The sequence below is a fragment of the Lissotriton vulgaris genome, chromosome 12 (assembly GCF_964263255.1).
Source record: "Lissotriton vulgaris chromosome 12, aLisVul1.2, whole genome shotgun sequence".
Taxonomy (NCBI): domain Eukaryota; kingdom Metazoa; phylum Chordata; class Amphibia; order Caudata; family Salamandridae; genus Lissotriton; species Lissotriton vulgaris.
In genome coordinates, this window is record NC_141700.1 from 458407769 (window position 1) to 458422715 (window position 14947).

The following is a 14947-nucleotide window of genomic DNA, read 5'->3' on the forward strand; positions in this document are numbered from 1 at the left end:
AAGGCCGCGGCAGCGCCAGCAGGCAGGACGACAGTTCACAAGGCAGGGCTGCGGCAGCGCCAGCAGTCCGTCAAGGATGAGTTCTTCACGGTGTCTCTCGACTCCAGGATACAACTGCCTTCCTGCTCTGGAGCTGCCTCAGTTATAGGTCTGGCGCCCTTTGATGTCCGGACTGTTAGACGGACCGGGAGGGTCGGCCGAGAATAAGGGGAGAGGTCTCCGGGGAGAACCGTCTCCAGCGATCGTACAGACAAGTAACTTCCCCCCCACAGACGGACACCACACAAAGTTAAAGTTCAACGAGACTTTATAGGCAATTCTTTAAGTTACGATGAATGATACAAGGAGGTCTGGACTCAGGGGTCCCCTCGGTTCTGGTCTCTGGCTTGGGAAAAGGGGTAGCGGGACAGTCTTGTTACCAAAAGGTGGATGTAGCTCTCAATCCTCGAGCTCGGCGTTCTAGATGATCGGGCCGCGGCGGAGCCAGCAGGTCCCGAGATGGACGAAGGAAACGACGGTCCGCGGCGGAGCCAGCAGGTCCCGGTGAAGATGACGGTTACAAACGGTCCGCGGCCACGCCAGCAGGTCCCGACGACGATGAAGGATAGGAAGGTTGCGAAGGTTGCGGCAGCGCCAGCAGGCAGGACGATGGTGCACAAGACAGAGCTACGGCAGCGCCAGTAGTCCGTCTAGGATGAGTTCTTCTCTGCGTCTCTCGACTCCAAGATACAACTGCCTTCCTGCTCTGGAGCTGCCCCAGTTATAGGGCTGGTGTGCTTTGATGTCCGGACCCTCGCACTTGGAGGTCGGGAGGTCCGGGATGAGGGAGTCCAGACACCCAGCAGGGGGGTGGAGCCGGCGCCCGGGGAGGCGATGGGCGAGCGGCACTTGGTGGGGGAGAGCCATCGACACCTCTTTCTCCCATTGACTTGCCAAGTAGCCCGCTCACCTCCTGGGTGGATGGTGGTGCCGGGATGTCTGAGGCCTGGCCAGGCCCAGGGTTGAGGTCGATCGGGGGCCAGGCGGCCTCGTGGTGGAGTGTCCAAGATGGCGCCCCAGGATGGGCGCGTGAGCCGGCAGTGGATCGGACCCACGAGGTCGACATGCTCGAGGGCAGGGGTCCCTGAGGGGACAGAGGACGTGCAATGGTGGTGTGTGGTACTTGTGGGCCCGGACTCGGGCCTGGTTGGGCCGGGGGAGAGCGACCCTTCATGTGGCCTGTCCAACATGCGTCCCCCCCAGCTGAAGGCGGGGAGAGTTACCCATCCTCTTGGGGACTCTCCTCGTCGAGGCGGAAGAATCGGGACAGGCCATCCGCGTTGGCGTGATCTGGCCCAGGCCGGTGTTCAACTGTGAAGTCCATACCCTGCAGGGAGATGGACCAGCGTAGTAACTTTGGGTTTTCCCCCCGCATCTGCATCAGCCACTGCAGGGGTCGGTGGTCGGTCTGCACCCGAAAGTGTGTGCCAAAAAGGTAGGGCCGGAGTTTCTTGAGGGCCCAGACTACAGCGAAGGCCTCCCTCTCTATGGTGCTCCAGCGTTGTTCCCGTGGTAGGAGGCGCCGGCTGATGAAGGCCACCGGTTGATCAAGGCCTTCGGCGTTCACTTGAGACAGGACTGCCCCAATGCCATGGTCGGAGGCATCCGTCTGGACGACGAACTCCCGGCTGTAGTCGGGGGCCTGGAGCACAGGGGCGGAACACATGGCAGCTTTCACTTGTTCAAATGCAGCTTGACACTCTGGGGTCCAGTTGACTTTCTTGGGCTGATTCTTTGACGTGAGTTCTGTGAGGGGCCCCACCATCGTACCATAGTCTTTCACGAACCTTCGGTAATAGCCCGTGAGGCCCAGGAAGGCTCGTACTTCGGTCTGGGTGATGGGGGGCTGCCAGGATTGGATGGCGGCAATTTTTAGCTGCAGAGGGGCCACCAGGCCGCTTCCCACCTGGTGCCCGAGGTAGGTTACAGACCCTTGCCCAATTTGACACTTGCTGGCCTTGATCGTGAGGCCAGCTCGCTGAAGGGCTTGCAGCACTGCTCGGAGGTGGTGGAGGTGCTCGGACCAATGGTGGCTGTATACAGCGATGTCGTCTAGGTAGGCGGCGCTGAATTCTTCGAGCCCCGCCAGGACCTGATTGACGAGCCGTTGGAATGTTGCTGGGGCATTCTTCATGCCGAAGGGCATGACTGTGAAATGGTAATGGCCATCGGGGGTGGAAAAGGCAGAGCGTTCTTGCGCCCGGGGTGTGAGGCCGATTTGCCAGTAGCCCGCCGTCAGGTCGAAGATACTGAGGTAGCGGGCAGCTCCCATGCGGTCGATTAGTTCATCTGCCCGGGGGATGGGATGTGCGTCTGTTCTGGTGACCGCATTCAAGCCCCGGTAGTCAACGCAGAACCGGAGTTCTGGTGTGGTGCCGGGGGCAGCTGCTTTGGGGACCAGTACTACAGGGCTGGCCCAGGGGCTGTCTGAGGGCTCGATGACCCCGAGCGCGAGCATCTTGGCTACTTCTTCCTGGATGCAGGCCCGTACCCGATCTGGCACGCGGTAGGCCCGGTGGCGGATAGGGGGGCTGTCCCCCGTGTCCACATCGTGCACACACCAGGAAGTGACACCTGGGGTGAGGGAGAACAGGCTGGCGAACTGTGACAGGAGGACTCGACACTCCTGGTGTTGCTCTCTGGTGAGGGCCTCCGAGAGTCGGACCCCATCCACGGAGCCGTCTTGCTCCCGAGTCCGTAGGAGGTCAGGGAGGGGCTCGGAGTCTTCTTCAGCCCCATTGTCTGTGGCCATCAGGAGGCTGAGTTCTGTACGCACAAAGTGGGGCTTCAGTCTGTTAGCGTGGAGGACCCGGAGGGGGTTCCGGGACGATTCCATGTCGATGAGATAGGTGGCAGGGCCCTTGCGCTCGACTACTTTGAAGGGCCCTGTCCATTTGTCTTGCAGGGCGCATGGCTCGGTGGGGGACATCACCCATACCTGTTGGCCAGGTTCAAATTCAATGGAAGAGGCATTCCGGTCATACCACTTTTTCATGTCCTCTTGGCTGGCCTCTAGGTTAGCTTTCGCCAGCTCCCTGAACCGCCGGGTCTGGTTGCGGAGGGTTAGGAGGTACCGGAAGACATCTGGAGGGTTCTTTAGCGGGGGCATCTCCCAGCCTTCTTTGACTAGGCTGAGTGGTCCCCGCACTGGGTGTCCATATAGCAGTTCAAACGGGCTGAAGCCCAGGGATTTCTGAGGGACCTCCCGATAGGCGAAGAGGAGGCACGGCAGCAGCACATCCCACTGGCGTCGGAGGGGCTCTTCCAACCCCCCGATCATCCCTTTTAGCGTGCGGTTGAACCGCTCAACGAGTCCGTTCCCTTGAGGGTGATAGGGGGTCTTGAATCGGTAGGTAACCCCGCACTGTTGCCAGAGGGATTTCATATATTTAGAAATAAAGTTCGTGCCTCTGTCGCTGACGACTTCTCGGGGGAAGCCCACCCGGGAGAAGATCCCCATCAGAGCCCGGCCGACTACCGGGGCTGTCACGGTCTGCAGGGGAATAGCCTCAGGGTAGCGGGTGGCGTGGTCCACTAGCACCAAGATGAATCGATGGCCTTGTCTTGTGCGCGGGTCCAGGGGCCCCACGATGTCTATCCCGACCCTCTCGAACGGGGTGGTGACCACGGGAAAAGGTTGCAGGGGGGCCTTTAGTTTGCGGCCGCTCTTTCCACTGGCTTGGCACGTGGGGCAAGATCGGCAATGCTGGTGTACATCGTTCCTCATTTTGGGCCAGAAGAAGTGGGTCACTAGGCGACTGTAGGTTTTATCTTGTCCCAGGTGTCCTGCCAGGGGGACGTCGTGGGCCAGGTTCAGCAGAAAGTCTCTAAAACGGAGTGGCACCACTAGTACTCGGCTGGCCCCCAGTTCTGCGATTCTTTGCTCACTGTATAGCAGATCATTGTCCCAGTAGACCCAGTGAGTTCCGGAGGTATCCCCTGCGCTTTGGGCGAGTGCTTGCTGGCGGAGTCCCTCGAGGGAGGGACAGGTCTTCTGTTCGTGGCGAAATTGTTCTTGCGTGGGCCCCCCCTCTTGAGGCCACTGGTCGAGGTTAGCGAGGTCGGAAGGTTGAGCTGGTTCGGGGGGGACGTCACGGTCGGTGGTTTCGGCGGGGGCGACCGGAGGCGGTGGCGCCGGCCATTCGGGCTCTTCTGGGCGGTGGTTGGCACGGGCGGCCATGGACCGGGTGGTGACGCACGCCCAGTCCGGGACGCCTAACATCCCCAGGTGTTCTCTTCGTTCTACGGCTGCCCACGGGGAGCTTTCAAGGTCATTCCCCAGGAGGCAGTCTACGGGGGCATCGTCTCGGACCGTTACTTTCAACATGCCGGAGATCCCTCCCCATTCGAAGGGGACGCAGGCCATCCGACACAGACTTTCTGAGTTATCGGCTGAACGTACAGGGCAGAGAATGTTCGGTAGATACTGTTCTGGGGTCACCAGGTGACAGCGGACGGCTGTTACACTGGCCCCGGTGTCACGAAGGGCTTCGGCCCGGTGTCCATTGATGCTCACCCATTGGCTGTACTTCTGGGTGTTAGCGGGTAGGGGGACCCGCGGGACCATGTCTTTCCCCCCTAAGCATGCTAGAGCCATGGCGGCTGGCTCCCATTCTTGGTGCTCTTGTTCATATTCCTCTTGTTCCTCTGTGATCTGTTCCTCCCCTAGGGCAGCAGCAGCCACCTGGCGGGGTCTTGGGCTCTGGTACTGCGGGCAGTTTGGGTCGTTTGCATAGTGGCCGACTCGTTGGCATCGATGGCACGTAACATTGGCTCGGTATCCCGGTCGCGCTGGGGTGCTGCCCCGGTTGGCCGGGGGGGTGGTGCTGGTAACGGGGGCGACCGGGCCGTTGTCTCTTCCGCGTCCTTGGCCCCCTCCTCCTCCTCGGGGTCGGTGCTGACCATTGTTGTTCCGGTTCTGTTCGTAGGACCCATTCCGGCCTACTCTGGTGATCTCCCACCGGTCAGCTTCGGCTGCGAGCTGCCGGGGATCCGTTAACTTGCTGTCGAGGAGGTGCTGGCGGAGTTCAATGAAGCAATTGTTCGACAGATGCTCCCATACCATAAGATTGAACAGTTGTTCGTAGGTTGTGACGTTGCTTCCTTTGATCCAGCCCTCGAAGGCTCGGCTAAAGTAGTTTACATAGTCCACCCAAGTTGTACCCGGGATGCGGGTGCAGTCTCGGAACCTCTGACGGTACATCTCGGGTGTGAGGCCATAGCGGGTGAGGAGTGCAGCTTTCATATGGTCATAGGAGGTCATCTGGTGGTCCGGGAGCTGTAGTAGGGCATCGCGGCCCTCATTGAGGAATCTCCCCCATAGACCGGCTCCCCAATCGCTTCTATCGATCCGGTGTGCAGTCATAGCGATTTCATAAGCCTTAAACCATTGTTGGATGTCGTCCTCTCGGAAGTATTCTCGAACGACATCTTTGGGGATGTGTACCTTTTTCTCTGTTGCCCCTGGGGTGTGGGTTTGCTCGGGCACCCCTACTCCTTTATTCTGCTTGCGTAGGTTGATCTCCGCTAGGTTCCGCTCGTGTTCGTACGCCAGTTTCTTTTCCTCGAGCTCCCTTTGTCTCTGTTTCTCCTCTCTTTCTTCTCGGAGACGCAGGTGCTCTAAGTTAATTTTTTGTTCGGCCAACTTAAGTTCAACGTCCATTTTGAGTCGGGCCATTTCCAGCTCGTGTAGTCGGGTTTTTTCTCTTTCCTGGATCTCGTCTTGCGAGAGACCCGTTCTTTGCTCTTCAGGGGCCGTGGTGGTTTTTGCTGTGGTGCTTTGATCGGGGGTTCCGGCAGCCCCGGTTTCTGCCCAAGATTCTAGGGCATGCTTAAAATCGTCTTTTGTACTTAGCCCGGTGGTAGCGATACCTAGTTCGATGCAGAATTGTTTTAATTCACGATGGCTGTACTCATCCAATTTTTCCATCTGGAACTTCTCAGTTGATCCGCTTTCTTTAGTTGTCATCGTGATTTCGTCGTGGGGTGAGCTACTCTCTGTACGTTTATGCGGTGATTCGGATCGCGCCGCTGGCCACCAATGTTAGACGGACCGGGAGGGTCGGCCGAGAATAAGGGGAGAGGTCTCCGGGGAGAACCGTCTCCAGCGATCGTACAGACAAGTAACTTCCCCCCCACAGACGGACACCACACAAAGTTAAAGTTCAACGAGACTTTATAGGCAATTCTTTAAGTTACGATGAATGATACAAGGAGGTCTGGACTCAGGGGTCCCCTCGGTTCTGGTCTCTGGCTTGGGAAAAGGGGTAGCGGGACAGTCTTGTTACCAAAAGGTGGATGTAGCTCTCAATCCTCGAGCTCGGCGTTCTAGATGATCGGGCCGCGGCGGAGCCAGCAGGTCCCGAGATGGACGAAGGAAACGACGGTCCGCGGCGGAGCCAGCAGGTCCCGGTGAAGATGACGGTTACAAACGGTCCGCGGCCACGCCAGCAGGTCCCGACGACGATGAAGGATAGGAAGGTTGCGAAGGTTGCGGCAGCGCCAGCAGGCAGGACGATGGTGCACAAGACAGAGCTACGGCAGCGCCAGTAGTCCGTCTAGGATGAGTTCTTCTCTGCGTCTCTCGACTCCAAGATACAACTGCCTTCCTGCTCTGGAGCTGCCCCAGTTATAGGGCTGGTGTGCTTTGATGTCCGGACCCTCGCACTTGGAGGTCGGGAGGTCCGGGATGAGGGAGTCCAGACACCCAGCAGGGGGGTGGAGCCGGCGCCCGGGGAGGCGATGGGCGAGCGGCACTTGGTGGGGGAGAGCCATCGACACCTCTTTCTCCCATTGACTTGCCAAGTAGCCCGCTCACCTCCTGGGTGGATGGTGGTGCCGGGATGTCTGAGGCCTGGCCAGGCCCAGGGTTGAGGTCGATCGGGGGCCAGGCGGCCTCGTGGTGGAGTGTCCAAGATGGCGCCCCAGGATGGGCGCGTGAGCCGGCAGTGGATCGGACCCACGAGGTCGACATGCTCGAGGGCAGGGGTCCCTGAGGGGACAGAGGACGTGCAATGGTGGTGTGTGGTACTTGTGGGCCCGGACTCGGGCCTGGTTGGGCCGGGGGAGAGCGGCCCTTCATGTGGCCTGTCCAACACGGACCCTCGCACTTGGAGGTCGGGAGGTCCGGGATGAGGGAGTCCAGACACCCAGCAGGGGGGTGGAGCCAACGCCCGGGGAGGCTGGGGGCGATCGGCACCTGGCGGGGGAGAGCCATCGACACTTCTTTCTCCCATTGACCTGCCAAGTGGTCCGTTCACCTCCTGGGTGGATGGTGGTGCCGGGATGTCGGGGCCTGGCCAGGCCCAGGGTTGGGGTCGAGCTGAGGCCACGCGGCCTCGTGGTGCAGTGTCCAAGATGGCGGCTGGGCCGGGCAATGGTGCTGACGGTGGCCCGGGCCAGTGATACAGAGATATCCGGGAGCAGGCGTCCCGTAGGGGACGGGTTGCTTCTGTGGGTAGCACCTGGAGAGCCGGTGTCTGGGCCCTGTCATGCGGGGAGGGAGCGAGCCCTTCATGGGGCCTGTCCAACAAGGGCAGAGGGCTGTTGAGGGCAGAGTACTGTTGAGGGCTGTTGAGGGCAGAGTGCTGTTGAGGGCAGAGTGCTGTTGAGTGCTGTTGAGGGCAGAGTGCTGTTGAGGGCAGAGTGCTGTTGAGGGCAGAGTGCTGTTGAGGGCAGAGTGCTGTTGAGTGCTGTTGAGGGCAGAGTGCTGTTGAGTGCTGTTGAGGGCAGAGTGCTGTTGAGGGCAGAGTGCTGTTGAGGGCAGAGTGCTGTTGAGGGCAAAGTGCTGTTGAGGGCAGAGTACTGTTGAGGGCAGAGTGCTGTTGAGGGCAGAGTGCAGTTGAGGGCAGAGTGCTGTTGAGGGCAGAGTGCTGTTGAGGGCAGAGTGCTGTTGAGGGCAGAGTGCTGTTGAGGGCAGAGTGCTGTTGAGGGCAGAGTGCTGTTGAGGGCAGAGTGCTGTTGAGGGCAGAGTGCTGTTGAGGGCAGAGTGCTGTTGAGGGCAGAGTGCTGTTGAGGGCAGAGTGCAGAGTGCTGTTGAGGGCAGAGTGCTGTTGAGGGCAGAGTGCTGTTGAGGGCAGAGGGCAGAGTGCTGTTGAGGGCAGAGTGCAGAGTACTGTTGAGGGCAGAGTACTGTTGAGGGCAGAGTGCTGTTGAGGGCAGAGTGCTGTTGAGGGCAGAGTGCTGAGTGCTGTTGAGGGCAGAGTGCTGAGTGCTGTTGAGGGCAGAGTGCGGTTGAGGGCAGAATGCAGAGTGCGGTTGAGGGCAGAGTGCAGAGGGCTCTTGAGGGCAGAGTGCTGTTGATGGCTGTTGAGGGCAGAGTGCTGTTGAGGGCAGAGTGCTGTTGAGGGCAGAGTGCAGAGTGCTGTTGAGGGCAGAGTGCTGTTGAGTGCTGTTGAGGGCAGAGTGCTGTTGAGTGCTGTTGAGGGCAGAGTGCTGTTGAGTGCTGTTGAGGGCAGAGTGTGGGTGGCTCTGTGTAGGAGGCTCTATGTGAATGACTGTGTGGGTGGCTCTGTATGTGTGTGTGGGTGGATTTCTCTGTGTGGCTCTGTGTGGGTGTCAGGCATTTGCGAGTGATTAAGCTATTGGCATTGTAAATGACAATTCCATTTATTTAACTATTAAGCTATTGGCAATGTAAATGACAATGCCATTTATTTATGATTTAAAAAAATAAAAAAGTCATGAGCAATGCCAATAGCTCTACCTTTTAATAATGCCGAGACCATTGCATTGTAAATGCTTGTTATAGTGGTTTTGATCAGCTCTGTGATTTAGTTTTAAAGTGAATAATTGATTTATGATGCATTAGCAATAAGTGTTAAAGAAATGTTTACAAAATATGTATAACAAACAAGTGTAGTTTATTGTATTTTTATGATTTTTATAATGACATCAAACAAAGTATTGAATGGAGTGCACCCCCCTCACCACCTAGCCAAGGGTATCTACTCTTTTTACTTTTTTATCCCCAAGGATTGCTCTTTCAGGCCCACTTCGGACCTCATTCCCCCTCAATCACCTCCTTTTGGAGCATTTCCACATGACAACTCTGCAGGATGTCATCCTTCTGCTTCAGGAGAAGGTGAATGGGTGGTAGCACTAGACCTGATGGATACCTACTTTCACACCCCCATCCTTCCCGCCCATTGACATTACATTTTCTGCTTTGTGATAAGCAGTCATCATCACCAATTCTAAGTGCTCCCCTTTGGGGTTATCACCGCTGCAAGAGTCTTCACAAAGTGCCTTACATTGGTAGCCTCTCCTGTAAGGAGAGGGGGTATCCTCGTTTTCAATTATCTCTACGACTAGCTAATCAAGAGCTCAGGATAGCAAGAATGCAGTTTTCCTATCCAAGCTGCATGTGTCCATGCTTCTCAGGCTGGGATTCACTATGAATGCCACAAAGTTTCCCCTACAATGCCTGCAGGTCCAACCCTTCCTGTTGTCCGTACACAACACAGTTACAGGCAAAGCTTGCTCCAGCGAGTAGTGTGTTGGCATTCCAGCAGCTCCTACCTGTTCAGCATGTCCCTCCTAGGGATGATGGTTTCTTGCATCGGTATAGTACACCACACTAGTCTCCGCATGCACCCTCTGCAAAAAATTCCTCTGGGCTCAATGGTCACAATGGGAGGTTCACTTGTTGTGGGTAAAGGCCAGCACCCATTTCTCTCAACAGTGGTGAACAGCAATAACCTTTTGTATGGCAGGCCTTTCTCAGACTCTGTTGCTTAAATCACCATTTCCACAGGCCCCCCTCTTGTCGGCAGGGGGGTAACATCTTGATCATGAGACAATACAGTGGGTGTGACCCCACCATCAATAGGTGCAGCAATTATCCCTAGCTGCTGGCCATAAGCCCCGCTCTCAAGGCCTTCTTCCGACTCATTTTGAGCGAGGTAGCCCTCATGAAGACAGACATGACCACCATGTATTACTTTTAGATGCAGGGAAGCATGCGCTCTCCCCTCCTCTGAGTGCTAGCACAGGAGACCTGGCATTGGGCTGTCTGCCACGGTATACGCCTTCTGGCCTAGTACCTTCCAGGAGTGGATAACAATATGGCAGATCTACTCAGCGGGTGCATCAACAAGTTCACGAGAGGGAACTCTACCCTCTAGTCCTTATACAGTACCTCCTATGCTGGGGTGTGCCTCAAGACTTCCTCGCCACTCCTGAAAATGCGAAATGGTCAAACTTTGCCCCAGGCTACACTGACAGTCAGCAGTGCACTGGATGAACTGGTCAGCAGTCTTTGCCTATGCTTTACTGCTTCTCCAACTGTTTCTATACATAGTACAGAAGATGCAGTAAACATCCCTTACTTTTATCCTAGTGGCCCCCACATAGGCCATAGAGGACTGGTACCCTGCTCTCCTCAAGATCTCCATCAGCCACCACAAGAACCTCCCCTGACCTTCTCACATGGAACCAAGACTTGATCAGAAGCTCAGTTCCCGGGCAGCTCAATCTGGCACATCCCGTCCTGGGGTTCGACTACCTCCTTCCCCTGCAGGAATGCATGTGCATCCTGCGTGACTCTCTTAGACCCACCATAAGGTCCTGCTATGCTTCAAAGTGGTTAGGATATGTCTAGTATTGTATCTCCAATCACCTGGACCCTCTAATGTCCAGGGCATTATTTGTTATCTTCTCCATCTACAAAAGTCATGCCTCACCTACATTTCTTTATGGCTGCATCTGGCTCTTATGTATGCATACATACAAAAGAGGAAGCCCTTCTCCCTCTTTTGAATGCTAGTAATCAAAGCCTTTATAGAGGGCCTCAAGAGAGTTGTCCCTCATCCCTATTATTTAACCTCAAAGCAGTCTTTACGAGGCTCATACCTTTGAGCCTTGAATTTTTGCCATTTGCAACTTCTTTGTGCCAATTAGCCTTACTCATTGCCATAACCTCCCTCACTCACATTAGTGAGTTGTAGGCCCCCACACACTAAGAACCCTTCATTCAGATTCATAGGGACAAGGTATTTCTCAGAACTAACTCAAAGTTTCTCCCAAAGTGGTTTCCCCTTGGCACTGCAATCAGACTATAGAGCTACCAATCTTTTACCCTTAACCAGACTTTGCAAATCCTCACAAAGGACAGCCCATTTCTAAGGCCTGAAATGCTAGAAGATCCAAACCTTCTAGAATAAAGCAATCACCCTTCCCTGTTACCCCCCAGGGCAGCCAGTACACGCAAGAAAGCAACAACCATCTTCTTTCTTGGTAAAATCCCGCTAGCTGACATATGTAAGGCAGCACTTAGTTAACCCCACACACATTCACTAAGGGGTGTAGTATGGATTACTTATCCTGGCAGCCCACAGTCTAATGTTGGCCAGACGTTATTAAGGACTTTGTTTCAGCCATCCACATCATACATACGTCAGCCACTACTTGTAGGGGGTATTGCTTTACCGTCTGTGCAGAGAATAAGTATCTACAGCAACACCTACTATGAATGGAAAATGTTCCTTACCCTATAAGCATCTGTTCATAGTGTGTAGTGCTGTAGATTCACGTGCCCACCCTCCTACCCAGAAGTGTGTTGCTCTACTTGCAGATCTCTTCTTTTATTATTTAGCTTACTTCCATAATGCACGTGGTGCTGGTGCACTATACTGCGTTAACTCGTTGCTCGATACTCTTAATCATGGTGTGAAAAAAAAATAATCTTAAATGGAGTCGTACCCATGCACATTATCCACTAAGGGTGTAGTCCCAGTACATCCCGTGACTCGAAAGTCTTCTTTCTAGAAAAACAACTTGGAAGTGATCGAGCCCAAAACTAGATGGCAGGAGTATGCAGGGCATGTGAATCTACAGCACTACACACTGCAAACAGATTCTTACAGGTTAAGTACCATTTTCCATTTAAAACAGGAAAAAAACATATCCCTATCCTTAAACCTGGAATAACATTGCTACACTTTACCCTTACCTATGCCTGACCCATTGAAACTCCTTACTCCTGCCATTCCTTTAATCCTAAAAAACCTTAACTACTCCTTACCCATCCATGAACTCTAAAAAAAACCTTACTTACTCTAACTCATCTGTGAACCCTAAAAAACTCTTGCTACCTTTACCCATCCCTGGTCCTTAAAAGTCCCTTGCCCTACTTATCCCTGAATCCTAAAACCCTTTTTGTGTCACTATTAATTTATATATATATAAATATATGATTATACTTGTAAATATATATTTAAATATATACACACACGTTTTTGTGTCATTTTAAAAACAAAATATACCTGACCTGTCTTGTAAAATCCTGCATTTTAAAGTACCTAAAAATGGCACGCATGGTATACCTGCATAGTAAAGACTGAGTGGTAAAGTCTACTGGTAAAAGTAAAATACTGCGTAATGCATACTGCTCTGTTTTCCATGTTATCTGTGACTATTTTCTGCTCTCTGTACATTGTCAAACCATGTAATTGAGGCTCATTATGTTGTGTATTTATTGCACAGGTTACCCAATGGTCAACCCAGACATTCTATTGTCTCTGACAGCAGTGAAAGAGTCTCATAAGATTGTGGGTTATGAGTGTGAAAGGGAAACACAGTGCCCTGAGCACCACGAGCCTGAGAAATGCGAAAGTATCACCAGTCCCTACATGATGGGTGAGTCATCTGCTTGCAGTTTTACAACACCTCACCTTTAATAGCTGTGGAGATTTGCATTCTCACTGTTATTTTGTTTGTGTAGCTTTTAGAAGAGCTGAACAAGTTTAGGGTTGTTTGTTGGGAGCTGTCCTTGATAGACAAAACGGTGCTATCTGAAATGTGCATGGGCTTACTTTGTGTGTGTTTGTGTTTTTCTACTGATTTACTGCCCATGATACTGTAAATAATGGCAGTGGAAATAATGAACCTAGAGCCTACGCTTCTGCATACTTCCTCCAACCGCCCCTTAGCACAACAGAGGAAGTTCTAATTAAGCCATATTATCCAATGGGGAGGACAATCTCAGTTGTTTTTGATTTGCGTGGAGTCAAAGGGTCCTACTCCACCCAGGGAAAAGCTAACTGGAGTGCCCTTTCTCTGGGGTAATATGACTATTCTAAATCAGTCTCTGTTAGAGGGCGAACAGGCCAGCGACAGGAACAAATGAAAACTGTGACCATCATTATGGTCTTCGCATGATCCCCGGTTTGATCTCTTCCCGTCTGTGGCGCTAGTCCCAGCCACACTAACTAGGATACCTTCTTTATCAGAAGTGTGGAAACTCTGGAAAGTAGGAATTTTGAACAACTCTGCAGATTCAAGGGATTTTCCTCACTTAAATATGAGAGAAATACTTTGTTTGAGACGTGTGCTGTAGATATGCATGCTTTGCATACTCCTGCCATCTAGTGTTGGGTCTAAATGTTTGCTAGTTGTTTTTCTTCTAAGGACTCTTTTCCAATCATGAGGTATGGTGACTCCTCCTTTCAGTGATAGTGCGTATGGGCATCGACTCCATTGATAGATTATTTTCTTTCCACCGTCTGGTTCAGACGTATATTGTAGCTCTCCAATTCGAATCGGATCCCTTTGATGCAAAATTCTCTGTACCCTCGTCTGTATTGTTTTGATTGTGTCTTCCATCTTTTCGTGTCGAAATGTATGAAAACATTATATAATCGGAAAAAAACTCTAACCGCTGCCTTCTGGCCTACTCTTCCTTGGTCGGCTTCTACTTCACGAACCAGCCTTCAGCCGATGGAACAGACGACAGTTCAATTCTGTCCTCGATGCCATTCCGAATATACCCATACAGTCCAGCATAAGGTCTGTAACCTCTGTCTCTCCTTAGAACATAAAGAGGAAGACTACGATGCGTTTCAGTTGTTCTGATCCAAAAGGACTCTGCAGGACTGCCGGACTTGACGGAGAAACCTGCAACGACAAAGTATCGAGGACACCCCTGATATCTTTGGTGACAATATCGAGCAGGAAGAGATGGCCGCGGAAGAAGAGGCCTTCTGCCTCCAGGGCTCAGATTCCAAGTTGGAGATCGAACTAGAGTCCCATAACGTTCCGGCTGGACAGGATGCAGTGAGTACATAACACCATCAGGTTCTACTAGCACAATTCCTGAGATAGAAGAGGATGACCACAATTATAACCAGCCACCACCAGATCCATGGTATGACAATAACATAGACCCACTTCAAGATGCAAACACTGATCTATATCCAGCAAAACCTTCCCATCCTGATGATGATCCTGCATATTATGAATTAACTGCTAGGGCAGCCAATTGCCACGGAGTGCCTTTACACAAAGAAACACTGGAAGAAGATGTCCTTTTTGAAACATTGAGACACACACACAAAACAACACAAATGTCGCCTATGCTTAAAAGTATTTGGATTTACAAAATGGGGGGTGGTGATGAACAGAGTGTCTGAGTTAAACAGACCACTCTTACCCAGTCCAAAGATCAGGGCTTGATCCATCACCGTTATTTATCTCACTGCCCCATCCCAGCTCAGAACCTGGCTATATGCAAATCAGTCTGTCCCTGGCCCAGTGCATCATGGGAACAGGGCAGACTAAACTACCAAGCCAATTCTTCACCAGAAAGGAGACAAGCTACCGGGGACCGGTTTCTGGCATTTCAGCCTTCTTCGGCCCGGCTTGCTTGAATCCTGATGGAGCAGTGAGAAAGGGACTCATGTCTGAGTATACCCTGCCACACCTATAGTGGCCAAAAACGATTTACAAAATGGGGGGTGGTGATGAACAGAGTGTCTGAGTTAAACAGACCACTTTTACCCAGTCCAAAGATCAGGGCTTGATCCATCACCGTTATTTATCTCACTGCCCCATCCCAGCTCAGAACCTGGCTATATGCAAATCAGTCTGTCCCTGGCCCAGTGCATCATGGGAACAGGGCAGACTAAACTAC

The 14947-nt window shown here is 53.0% G+C and overlaps 1 protein-coding gene across 2 annotated transcripts in view; it reads left to right on the forward strand.

Moving 5' to 3' along the window:
• Positions 1-14947, forward strand: part of LOC147676773 (uncharacterized) — a 594493-nt gene that overhangs the window by 81856 nt on the left and 497690 nt on the right. For both annotated transcript variants that reach the window (XR_015302442.1, XM_086945206.1), the window contains exon 5: positions 12523-12675. Coding sequence is in view for 1 of the 2 variants with exons in the window: in XM_086945206.1 (XP_086801332.1) it covers positions 12523-12675 (153 nt within the window). In the remaining variant the exon portion in view is untranslated. The remainder of the gene's footprint in view (positions 1-12522; positions 12676-14947) is intronic.